The sequence below is a fragment of the Pongo abelii genome, chromosome 12, assembly GCF_028885655.2.
Source record: "Pongo abelii isolate AG06213 chromosome 12, NHGRI_mPonAbe1-v2.0_pri, whole genome shotgun sequence".
In the NCBI taxonomy this organism is placed as follows: domain Eukaryota; kingdom Metazoa; phylum Chordata; class Mammalia; order Primates; family Hominidae; genus Pongo; species Pongo abelii.
This window is the reverse complement of record NC_071997.2, coordinates 105,239,295-105,251,976: the sequence shown is the minus strand read 5'-3', so window position 1 is coordinate 105,251,976 and position 12,682 is coordinate 105,239,295. Positions and strand designations below refer to the sequence as shown.

Genomic DNA, 12,682 nt, shown 5'->3' with positions numbered 1-12,682 from the left:
TTAAGTTGTTACTGTCTGATGTATCTGCCATACAGGGTCATTCTTAGGGGTATGCTTAAGTTATGCTATCAGGTCCATCTACCATACAGCAATATTAATATCAGGCCAAATAACTTAAGGCCAAAAGTATTACTGGAAACAAACAGGGACTTCATAGTGTTAAAATATCTAATTTACCAGGAATATATTGTGATTTTAAAGAATGATTAAAAATATATAAAGCAAAAATCCACAGATCTCAAAGGAGATATAAACAAATACACAATTATATTAATAGGTGATTCTACATGCCTGTCTTAGTAATTGATGGAAAATCAGACAAAAGCTTAGGAGTATAGTTTTGAACATGAAGACTAGCAAAATTGACCAAGCGGACATATAAAGACTGTTTTTATCACCTGTGGAATACATCTTACTTTAAAACACACATAGAATTTTTATAATTGACCATAAACTGGGATAAAGTCTCAAACATTTCAACGGATTGAAATGATTTAAAGTATGTATTCTGACTACAGTGTGACTTGGTTAGATAACTAGAAAATCCCCGTATATGTAGAAATTTTAACATGAATTTCTAAATAATCCATGAATCAAAGAAATCAATATGGGAACTAGAAAATAGTTGGAACTAAATGATAACAAAAATTCTACATATCACAACTGGTGACATGCAGCTGAAGTAGTACTTGGGAGGAAACATATCCTGATTTGCATATATTAGGGGGAAAGAGCTGAAAATGAATGATTTAGGCATTCATCTCAAGAAGAAAGTTAGAAAAATAGCATCAAAATACATCCAAAGAAAGTAGAAACGAGGAAATAAGGCAAAGGCAGAAATTATTGAAATAGAAAACAAACATACAAAGTTAGTTCTTTGAAAGGATTGACAAAATTGACAAATCTCTAGCAAGATAGGCCAAAGAAAAGGGGAAAAACCCCACAAATAACCAACACCGTGAAAACAAAGGAGACATGATGACATTTGAATAACTTTGTCAATACATTTGAAAATGTAGATTAAATGGAAAAATTACTAGAAAATATACCTTCCAAAGCTGACTCAAAAAAAACCTCTCATGGCTGGCTACAATGGCTCATGCCTGTAATGTCAGCTACTCAGGAGGCTGAGACAAGAGAATCGCTAGAGGCCAGGTGTTCAAGACCAGCCGGGGCAACATAGTGAGACCCTCATTTCTAATTTTAAAGTAATTAATTTTTATTCCCCCCCATTCTCAATAGTATAATAATCTTCAAAAAATGGAATATGTAGTCAAAAATCCTCACTCAAAAAGAACTCCAGGTTTGTATGGTTTTGCTGATGAGTTCTACCAAAAATTGAAGGATCAAAGGGTTCCAATCTTACACAAACTCTTTCAGAGCATTTAAAAAAAGAGGAAACATTCTCTAACTCTTGAATCTAGCATAACTTTGATACTAAAAACCTTACAAGGACAGAACAAGAGAGAAAAATTTCAGGCTGGCCTTGATCATGAAAATAGATGACTGGGCGTGGTGGCTCACGCCTGTAATCCCAACACTTTGGGATGCCAAGGCGGGTGGATCGCTAGAGTCCAGGAGTTCAAGACCAGCCTGGGTAACATGGCAAAATTCTATCTCTAAAAAAAATACAAAAATTAGCCAGGCATGGTGGCACATGCCTGTGGTCCTAGCTACTTGAGAGGCTGAGGTAGGAGGATCGCTTGAGCCTAGGAGGTGGAGGTTCCAGTGAGCCGTTATCATGCCACTGTACCCCCAGCCTGGGGGACAGAACAAGACCCTGTCTCAATAAAAAAAAAAAAAAAGATGCAAAGATTCTAAACAAAATATTAGCAATTGGAATGCAATAATTTATTTAAAGTCTAAATGGCCAATTAACTTATGAAAATGTGTTTTATCTTTAGTAATCAGAGAAATTCAAGTTAAAACCACAGTGAAATACCACTATCACACACACCACATTGGCTTAAATTAAACAGCTTGACAATACCGTGTGTTGACATGAAAATAGAGCAAGAAGAACTTCCATTCACCACTGGTAGAAGTATAAGTTGACATATCAACTTTGGAAAGCAGCTTGGCACTGTCCACTAAAGTTTGTTACACATACTCTATAACTTAGCAATTCCATTCCTAAGTAGACACCGTAGAGCAGGGATTCTCAAAGTATGGTCCCTGCATCAACAGCATCAGCATCACCTGGGAACTTTGAAATGCCAAATCTTTGGGCTCCACCCCAAACCTACTCAACCAGCAACTATAGGTGTAGGGCCCAGCAATCTGGTTTATAATAAACCCTCCACATGATTGTAATGCATTTTAAAGTTTGAGAACTACTGCCATAGAGAACTACTGCCATAGAGAATTAGGTAAACACAAAAAAATTGTGTTTACCAAGATGCATGGACAAGGATGTTTTTGACAGCATTGTTTGTAATAAGCAAACACTGAAAAGAAGCCCAATATCCATCAATACCATAATGGATAAATATGTTATAGAATAGTTATATAATACAAAGAAATATTTAAAAATAATGAATCACAGCTATACAACATATGATGGCTATCTCAAACATAATGGTGAGTAAATATTTAAGACACAAAGAATACATTTTTATATCCATATAGAGAAGGTTCTTGTCAAACTGTATATATAATATATAAAACATATATAATATATAATATTATATATGTATATATAATGTATATATAATATATAAAACATATATAATATATTATATATAATGTATATATAATATATAAAACATATATAAAACTGTATATATAATATATAAATATGTTTTATATATTATATATATAATGTTTTAAGAACCCAAAACTATGTCTTCAGTTCTAATCTTTTTTTAGAACTCCAGGCTGGCATATAACTAGTACTTGCCACTTAATGTGTGTTCAGCTCATATAACATATCTTATTCTTTATAATTATAATCTCTATAGTAACCATAGAGTATTTCATAATATGGGTATAGCATATTTATTTAACTACTTTCTTCTTGATGGGCTTTTCTAGAACATTGCTTAGGCTGCCCCTGTAGGCTGAAAATTCTATGAGGTAGATACCTCATCTGTCCTCTAAGACATTACCTGCTGTTCAATAGTTCATCAAGTTGCTTTTCCAGATTAACTTTCCTATAAGAAAAAAGAATGCCTTGGCCAGTTTTATTAATCTTTGTTATAGCATGAATTGATTCCTTGTACATTTTCTGTTTATACTGAGTTAGCCCTAGAGAATCCAGTCAAGTCTGGATGACATGAGGGAATAAATGTTCTAGACTTGGAAAATGAGACTGTAGATTCTGGGGTAGAGTGATCTTCTAAGGTAATTTAATTTCCCTCTCTGACATCTCTTTTCTGTCCCAATGCAATAGCAGCTAGAAAATGTGCCAAGCCTTAGACTTAGGAAACCGTTTATCTCAAATTTTCGGAGAGTACCTACTTAAAATATCCTAGCTTTCTTAAATTTACTTGACCTTGGCCGGGTGCGGTGGTTCACGCCGGTAATCCCAGCACTTTGGCAGGCCGAGGCGGGTGGATCACGAGGTCAAGAGATCGAGACCAGCCTGGCAAACATGGTGAAACCCCGTCTCTACTAAAAATACAAAAATTAGCTGGGTGTGGTGTCGTGTGCCTGTAATCCCAGCAACTTGGGAGGCTGAGGCAGAGAATTGCTTGAACCTGGGAGGCGGAGGTTGCAGTGAGCTGAGATTGTGCCACTGCACTCCAGCCTGGAGACAGTGAGACTCCATCTCAAAAAAAAAAAAAAAAAAAAATTACTTGACTGTATTCTAGTTTGTGGTTTGGGACATTTAACACCATACCTGGACTTCCAGGGAGTGACTGGGTCCAGAGAAAATGCTTGTAGGGCAGAACAGGCCACTTGGGAGGCCTGCTTCTTTGAAACCTTGCCTACATACTCCCTACTTAATGACAATCTGTCTAGCCCAATCCTAGAAGAGTCATAAAGGTCTTCTTCCCTGAGCTTTGGCTGTCAGAGCAGAGCCTGTGGACAGCTGCAGGAAGGGGCAGCAGATGGTACTTTGGGTATAGCTCAGAGAAGAGACCTAAGAGGCATGCACATTGGCTGGATGCTGTCAGATTTACCTTGGGATGCCCATTGTGATGTCATATGGAGTCACAGCCTTGAGGCAGAAAACTCTGGCTGAGAAGAGCATGGGGTTGAGAAATGGCACCAATTTGGGGGATGGACATCCCACTGCCATCATATATCAGCCTTCTATTATTGTTTGTTTTTTTTATTTGGGGGCTTTGGACACTGTTTTCCGGGAATCGGAGCCAGAAGCAGGTGGCAGCCAAGGTAAACTCAGAGGTATGTGATGTAGCCCTCCCTTGAAACTAACTGGTCCCGCTCCTGAGGCCATAGAAACTGCCATACTTTGGGCCATGGGAGGAACTGGATGCAGGGAGAGGGGAGTTGAGACAGTGCCCCTGGACAGTCTTCCTATAGGTCACTATAAATCCTTTTTCCTTCAATTCATTTCAACAGACCTTGAGCACCTATTATATATGGCAGTGTAGTAGACATGGAGGAAGAATAAAGACTATTCCCACTCTCTAGGAGCTCGAGGTGAAGTGGGGGAGACGGATATACACATAACTGGAAAGAGAATGTGATAAGAGTTAATAGAGATATAAATGTTGCTAAAGACATGGGAGATAGACAGTATTTTGAACTGGGGGGCTCTATAAAATGCCACCTGGGAGAGCTCAGGTTTGATTGTGCTTCAGAGGAAGAGTGGGATTTTGAAGGTGGTTGGGGTGAATAGAGGAAGGCAGTGGAAACCTTTCAAAAAAGAGGGAATACATTGGAAAAAAGGCATGGGAAAGAGAAGAGTATTGGATGTGTTTGAAGAGAGATGTCACCAATCTGGATGGAGCATAGACTGTAGGGACTCAGAGAGAGAAAAGGTTGACAAGTTAACAGAAGTCACATTGTAGAGCTTTAAATGCCAGGCTGAATACTTGGTATAAATACAACTCTGTGCAGTTTGAAAGACATCAAAGATTTTAAAGCCAGATAAAAATGTGCTTAGATCTGTGCTTTGAGGAGCGCTTCTCAAACTTTAACATGCATATGAATCACCTGGGGGTCTTGTTAAAAAGCAGATTCTGATATAGTAAGTCTGGGGTAGGGACTGAGTTTCTACAATCCTAGCAAGCTCCCAGATGATGCTGCTGCTCTTGGACTGAGGGCCGCACAGTAAGAGTGAGGTTTTAAATACCTCAAGTAAGCTTATATGGTAGTTCTCTTATATGGTAAGCTAGGCCATTTTCATGGTTTAGTGGGAAGAAGGGAGGAAACAAAAAAATCAGAGCGGCACGGTGATAAAGAGAACGTAGCTGGGCGCAGTGGCTCTCGCCTGTAATCCCAGCACTTTGGGAGGCAGAGGTGGGCAGATCACTTGAGGTCAGGAGTTTGAGACCAGCCTGGCCAACATGGTGGAACCCCGTCTCTACTAAAAATACTAAATTAGCCAGGCGTGGTGGTGTGCACCTGTAGTCTTACCTACCGGGGAGGCTGAGGCAGGAGAAACACTTGAACCCAGGAGGCAGAGGTTGCAGTGAGCTGAGACTGCACCATTGCACTCCAGCCTGGGCGACAGAGCAAGACTCTGTCTCAGAAAAAAAAAAGGAAAAGAGAACATAAATTAATGCCCCAAGTATTTATCACCCACTCCTACCCCCATTTCCACTCCTCTGTGCACTATTGATACAGCAGTAAGTGGAAGAGAAAAAAATATCTGCTATCAGGGATGTGAAAGTGGAGGAGGTATTGGGGTGAATGTTTGGATGTGGAAGGTGTTGCAAAACTCCCTTGCAAAGGAGGGCGAAGGGACTGAGTCTATTTTTCCTGATGCAAAGAGTTAATTATAAACATTATCATCATTTTCTATGAGGACTACATTCATCATGGTATTTCCAGTGCCTAGTATACTGGCTGGCATATAGTAAGTGCTCCGTAGTTGTTTGTGAAATGAACGAATGACTTCTCAGTTTTAACCCTGAATGACTCACAAGATGATGGTGTTTTAAACGACATAGGCAACATTACACATGCAAAGTTGTGAATGTGGTGGGAGGCAGAATATGAACCATTGTGTTGGAAGTGCTTGTAAAATTTATGTGGAGATATTCATCAAGCAGCTCAAATTAATGGCCAAGACCTGTGATGTTCAATATGGTATCTGCTAGTCATATGTGACCATTTAAATTTTTTATTTTTGAGACAGGGTCTCACTGTGTCACCCAGGCTGGAGTACAATTCACGGCTCACCGCAACCTCAACCTCCCAAGCTCAAGTGATTCTCCTATCACAGCCTCCTGATTAGCTGAGACTACAGGCCCATGCCACCATGCCTAGCTAATTTTTTAATTTTTTTGGTAGAGAGAGGGTATCACCATGGTGCCCAGCTGGTCTCAAACTCCTGGGCTCAAGGAATCCACACACCTCAGCCTTCCAAAGTCCTGGGACTACAGGCATGAGCCACCACACCCGACCTTGAGTTAATTAAAATTAAATAAAATTTAAAATTCAGTTTCTGGCTGGGCGCGGTGGCTCATGCCTGTAATCCCGGCACTTTGGGAGGCCAAGGCAGGTGGATCTCTTAAGGTCAGGAGTTCGAGACCAGCCTGGCAAACATGCTGAACCCCATCTCTACTAAAAATACAAAAATTAGCTGGGCATGGTGGCGCATGCCTGTAGTCCCATCTACTCAGGAGGCTGAGGCAGGAGAATCACTTGAACCTGGGAGGCAGAAGTTGCAGTGAGCTGAGATCGTACCATTGCACTCCAGCCTGGGCGATAGAGTGAGACTCTGTCTCAAAAAAGTAAAAATAAAAATAAATAAAATTCAGTTCCTCTATTGAAGTAGCTACATTTCAAGTGCTCACATGTAACTAGAGGCTCTCATATTGGATAGGACAGATATAGAATATTTCCGTCATCATGGAAAATTCTATTGGATAGTGCCAGCCTAGACCTAGATCTTGAAGACAGATATGGCTATAGTTATATGGGGGTCACAAGGTGCTTTCCATTTTTTTCTCAGAAACATCTCTCAAATTCAGCAATCTAGATCTAGATTGTCTTAACTAAAACTTCATCTCTTGAACTATTTACAGTCTTATAACTGGGGTCTCCTACTTTTCCAGCCTGGAGCACAGAGCTTGCCTCTACAAAACAAAAAGACAACATACAGTCTGGGAGTGGTGGCTCATGCCTGTAATCCCAGCACTTTGGGAGGCTGAGGCAGTCGGATCACCTGAGGTCAGGAGTTCGAGACCACCCCGTCTCTACTGAAAATATAAAAATTAGCTGGGTATGGTGGCATGCACCTGTAGTCCCAGCTACTAGGGAGTCCCAGCTACTCCAGAGGCTCCCAGGTTCAGTGTCTTGAACCTGGGAGGCGGAGGTTGCAGTGAGCCAAGATCGTCCCACTGCACTGCACTCCAGCCTGGATGACAGAGCAAGACACTGTCTCAAAACAAACAAAAACAAACAAACAAACAAACAAACACAACACACACAAAACCCCCAAAGCTAATTGTGTCACTCTGCTAAAAGTAACTAAGCACACAAAATTTCTGTGTACTCTATTGCCTGCAGCAGTATTTCCAAACCTTTTTTGACTCTCAAACTTCAATTCTCATAATTTTGTCAACCTCCTTAGGAACTTAAAAAGCATTTTGCCTGTTTTTCATAAGTTATTTTAGATAAATTTTATTTTAAAACAATATCTTTTTATAATTGCAAAGTTATTTTAACATCATGTTTAAGAGTAAAAGACAAATGTCTACTTTTTCTTCTGTAACAGGTGATGCATGACATTTAATTGATTTTATATTAGGTATGAGAATTTTCACAACAACTGGGTATGAGAAATGGCAAGGGCTTTTTTTTTTGTCTATATCAAATATAATCTGGCTTAAGCCTCCCTTTAACTAGGTTGGCAAAAAAAAATAGTCCAGTATCATTTTTCCTCCCCACCCTTTGTGTTGTATAAGAATTCCAGAGTTTCTGCAGTTTATCCACAGTAGAAGTGAGTCAGGCCCTTAAGCCACAGGGATAGCTCTTGCTTTTCTTCTTAGCCATCTGAAGGCAAAAACTGTGTCTCAACCCCTCTCTGCCAGTCTCAGGGGTCTTTGCTAAGGTCCCTGAACTGCTGCACCTGGGCTGTTAACACCAGAAGGGCTCTGGGACCCCCTACCCAGGGTTCTCCTACCCAGTGCACCTGCAGCTTCAGCATTGTTTCCATTTCAAGGAGCCAGCTTCCCTCCTGTCTCAACCCTCTGGCACATTTCAGCTTAAAATTTTCGCAGATCTAGACTTATTGATGGTTGTTTTTTAGGTTCCTGACAATTTTTTTTCAGTCCTGAAAAACTAAGTCCCTGCTGTGCATTAGGAGTTCCAAGACCCTATGAACCAAGGCCTGGCTACCTTCTTTGGTATGGGAAAACATGAATCTACTTCCTTTCTCAGAAAGATGCCTCAATAAAAATACAGTGTAAATTACTTACGAAGTCACTCTGCTTCATAAATCAACGAATACAATTTCTTACTACATATTTATGTAATAAAAAGCTTTTTTGTTAACAAATACATTTTTATTAAGGTACAATTGAACACCATAAAATGCACAGGTATTAAGTGTATAGGGTGATGAGTTTTGATAAATTTATTTACCCATGTAACTAAAACCCTAATAAAGATGTGGCATAGCCATAACCCTGAATAATTCCCTCATGTTGTTTTCTAGTCTCTGCCCTCCTCTCTGCTCAGACACAACCTCTATTCTGATTTCTATTGTCATGGACTAGTTTTGCCTATTCTTGAACCTTGCAAAAAATAGAATCATACAGTATATATTCTTGTGTGTCTGACTTCTTTTGCTAAGCATAATGTGTTTGAGATTCATGTTGTTGACAACAATTTTTTTTTTTTTTCTGAGACGGAGTCTTGCTCTGTCACCCAGGCTGGAGTACAGTGGCACAATCTTGGCTCACTGCAGCCTCTGCCTCCCAGATTCAAGCGATTCTCTTGGCTCAGTCTACCAAGTAGCTGGGATTACAGGTGCACACCACCATGCCCGGTTAAGTTTTGTATTTCTAGTAGGGATGAAGTTTCACCATGTTGGCCAGGCTGGTTGGTCAGGCTGGTCTCGAACTCCTGACCTCAGGTGATCCACCCACCTCAGCCTCCCAAAGTGGTGGGATTATAGGCATTAGCCACTTCATCTGGCCGACAACAACAAATTTTAAAGTGACATTACACCATGTCATGCTTGTTAATTTGGGGACCCAGGGTATATTGAAATGTAGAATGAAATTTAACTACCTGTTGTGGCATTAAAAATAGCCAGAAAAAGGCTCTGTGATCCTATATTTGGAATTCTTGCACACTGCATTTCAAAAAGTCAATTTTTTTTTTTTTGAGATGGAATCTTACTCTGTTGCCCAGGCTGGAGTGCAATAGCTCAATCTCGGCTCACTGCAACCTCCGTCTCCCGGGTTCAAGTGATTCTCCTGTCTCAGCCTCCCAAGTAGCTGGGACTATAGGCATGCACCACCATGTCTGGTTAATTTTTGTAGTTTTAGTAGAGATGGAGTTTTGCCATGTTGGCCAGACTGGTTTCGAACTCCTGACCTCTGATGATCTGCCTGCCTTGGCCTCCCAAAGTGCTGGGATTACAAGTATGAGCCACTGCACCTAGTCTGTTTATTTTTTGTGGTTAAAAAAGTTATATCTATATGATAAAAAAGAAGGTTTCAGGATTTTAATTACACATAATGCATTGTTGGTGGGTTTCTTATCTCCAATAGGAGAGGAATTGCTTGGTCATGTGGTATATATGTTTAATTTTAGTAGATGATACCAGTTTTCTAAAGTGATTATACCAAGAATAGCATCTGAGAATTCTAGTTGCTCCACTTTCTTGCCAACATTTGGCATTGTCCATCTTTTTCTTTTTTTTTTTTTTTTGAGATGGAGTCTTGCTCTGTCTCCCAGCCTGAAATGCAGTGGTGCTATCTTGGTTCACTGCAACCTCTGCCTCCCGAGATCAAGTGATTCTCCTGCCTCAGCCTCCCGAGTAGCTGGGACCACAGGTGTGTGCCACCATGCCTGGCTGCTTTTTTAGATGGGGTTTCACCATGTTGGCCAGGCTGGTCTTGAACTCCTGACCTTGGGTGATCTGCCCCTGTCGGCCTCCCAAAGTGCTGAGATTACAGGTGTGAGCCATTGCGCCCAGCCCATCTTTTTCATTTTAGTCACTCTGGTGAGTCTGTGTGGTATTGCATTGTGGTTTTAATGTGCATTTCCCTAATGACTAATGATAATGTGCAACTTCTCATGTTTATTGGCCATTTGGAAATTCTCTTTTGTGAACTGGCTGTTCGAGTCTTTTGCATATTTTTAATAATTGGGTTATCAGTGTTTCTTTTACTTAACTGATTTGTAGGAATTATTTGAATACTATGGACATGAGTCCTTTGCCAGATACAGATATTTAAAATAAATTCTACCACTCTGTGACTTACTTTTTCATTTACAATGGTGTCTTAATGGCCAAAAGTTCTAAATTTTAACGAAATCCAATTTATGAAGTTATGTTCTTAAGATTAGTGTTCCCCTCCCTACCCCTATCCCCAGTGCAAGAAACCTTTGCTTACCACTAGGCCATGAAGATACCCTTCTATATTTCTTCTAGAAGCCTTATTTTTTTTTCTTTCACATTTAGCTCTATGATCCATCTCAAATTATTTTTTGTATGGTGTGAGGTAGGGGTCAACACTTCCCGCCTCCCTATATAGATATCTAATTCTCCCAGTAGGGCAGGAACTAGGGTTAAAATGAGTGAGGTACTCACCTTGAACACAAAATGTAAGGAACACCAAAAAACTTAATAATCGAGATATTTAATGAAACATTCTTATTCTTTTTCTTATTGAGACAAGATTTTGTTCTGTTGCGCAGGCTGAAGTGCAGTGGTGTGATTACAGCTCATTGTAGCCTCAACCTCTTGGGCTCAAGTGATACTCCCACCTCAACCTCCCAAGTAGCTGGGACCAGCGACATGCTTCACCACACCTGGCTAATTTTTGTGTTTTTTGTGGAGATGGGGTTTTGCCATGTTGCCCAGTCTGGTCTCGAACTCCTGAGTTCAAGTAATTTGCCTGCCTTGGCCTCCCAATGTGTAGGATTACAGGTATAAGCCTTGGCCTCCCAATGTGTAGGATTACAGGTATAAGCCACCATGCCTGGCCTAATGCAATATTATTTAAAAATAAAAATTAATGTAAAAAAATCCATGAAGAACAAAATATCAGAATTTAAAATCTGATCCTGCACTTTCACGACTCTTTCTCACCACTTCACTGTAATCCCTGTCCTTTCCTCCAGCACCATTTATTGAAAAGACCATCCTATTCTCATTGAATTTTATTGGTGACCCTGTCATAAATCAGGTAAATGTATATGTGTGGGTCTATTTCGGGACTCTCTGTTTTGTTACATTGGTCTGCCTATCCTCACACCAATATCTTGCTATCTTCAATAATGTAGCTTTGTAGTGACTTAAACTTTGGTAATGTAAGTCTTCCAACTTTGATCTTTTTTTTTTTTTTTTTTTTGAGACAGAGTCTCAGTCTGTCACCCGGGCTAGAGGGCAGTGAGGTGATCTCGGCTCACTGCAACTTCCACCTCCCAGGTTCATGTGATTCTCCTGCCTCAGCCTCCCGAGTAGCTGGGATTACAGGTGCACACCACCATGCACAGCTAATTTTTGTATTTTTTAGTAGAGATAGGGTTTCACCATGTTGGCCAGGCTGGTCTTGAACTCTTGACCTCAGATGATCTGCTCACCTTGGCCTCCCAATGTGCTGGGATTACAGGTGTGAGCCACCAGGCCTGGTCCCAACTTTGACCTTTGAAGTTGTCTTAACTATTCTAGGTCATTGACATTTCCATATAAATGTGTGAATCATCCTGTTAATTGTCACACAAAACATGCAGGGTTTTGATTGAGAATGTATTGGATTTATAGTTTAATTGGAGATAACTGACATTCCCAAAATAATAAGTCTTCTGATCCATGAATGTGTTAATGTCTTGTTTATTTAGACTTTCTTAATTTATCTCAATATTTACTTTGCAATATAGAGGGGTTTTTTGAAGCTATAGTAATACTTTTTCATTTTTATTAAGGAAATTTTAAACAAATTGAAAATATATAGAAGTGTGTCATGAATCTTCACGGATTCATCACCCAGCTTCAACTCTCTTATCTTATTATTTTGAAGTAAATCCCAGATAATATAATTTCATTTGTAAATATTTTAGTATGTATATCTAAAACATAAGAACTCTTTAAAAATAGTTAAACACAATACCATTATCATGCCAAAAAATTTAACAGTAATTTTCTTTTTCTTTTTTTTTTTTTTGAGACAGAGTCTCGCTCTGTCACCCAGGCTGGCGTGCAGTGGCGTGATCTCGGCTCACTGCAAGCTCTGCCTCCTGGGTTCACGCCGTTCTCCTGCCTCAGCCTCCCGAGTAGCTGGGACTACAGGCGCGCACCACCATGCTCAGCTAATTTTAATATTTTTAGTAGAGATGGGGTTTCACCACGTTGGCCAGGATGGTC

General features: G+C 40.0%; 1 protein-coding gene and 1 long non-coding RNA gene across 7 annotated transcripts in view; one reads left to right on the top strand and one right to left on the bottom strand.

The window, feature by feature from the left end:
* The window catches only part of LOC134759650 (uncharacterized), a 37,899-nt gene extending 33,771 nt beyond the window's left edge, over positions 1-4,128 (bottom strand). Inside the window, exon 1 of the long non-coding RNA XR_010136201.1 lies at positions 3,842-4,128. This is a non-coding gene — a long non-coding RNA (uncharacterized LOC134759650). The remainder of the gene's footprint in view (positions 1-3,841) is intronic.
* The window catches only part of SPATA31H1 (SPATA31 subfamily H member 1), a 32,205-nt gene continuing 23,536 nt past the window's right edge, over positions 4,014-12,682 (top strand). For 2 of the 6 annotated variants that reach the window (XM_054547695.2, XM_054547694.2), the window contains exons 1-2: positions 4,076-4,350; positions 11,440-11,504. In XM_054547695.2, coding sequence (XP_054403670.1) covers positions 4,131-4,350; positions 11,440-11,504 — 285 coding nt within the window. In that variant the 5' untranslated portion in view covers positions 4,076-4,130. Of the gene's footprint in view, positions 4,351-11,439; positions 11,505-12,682 lie in introns of all 6 variants that reach the window. The other 4 variants (XM_054547697.2, XM_054547696.2, XM_063713479.1 and 1 more) reach the window with 4 other exon arrangements.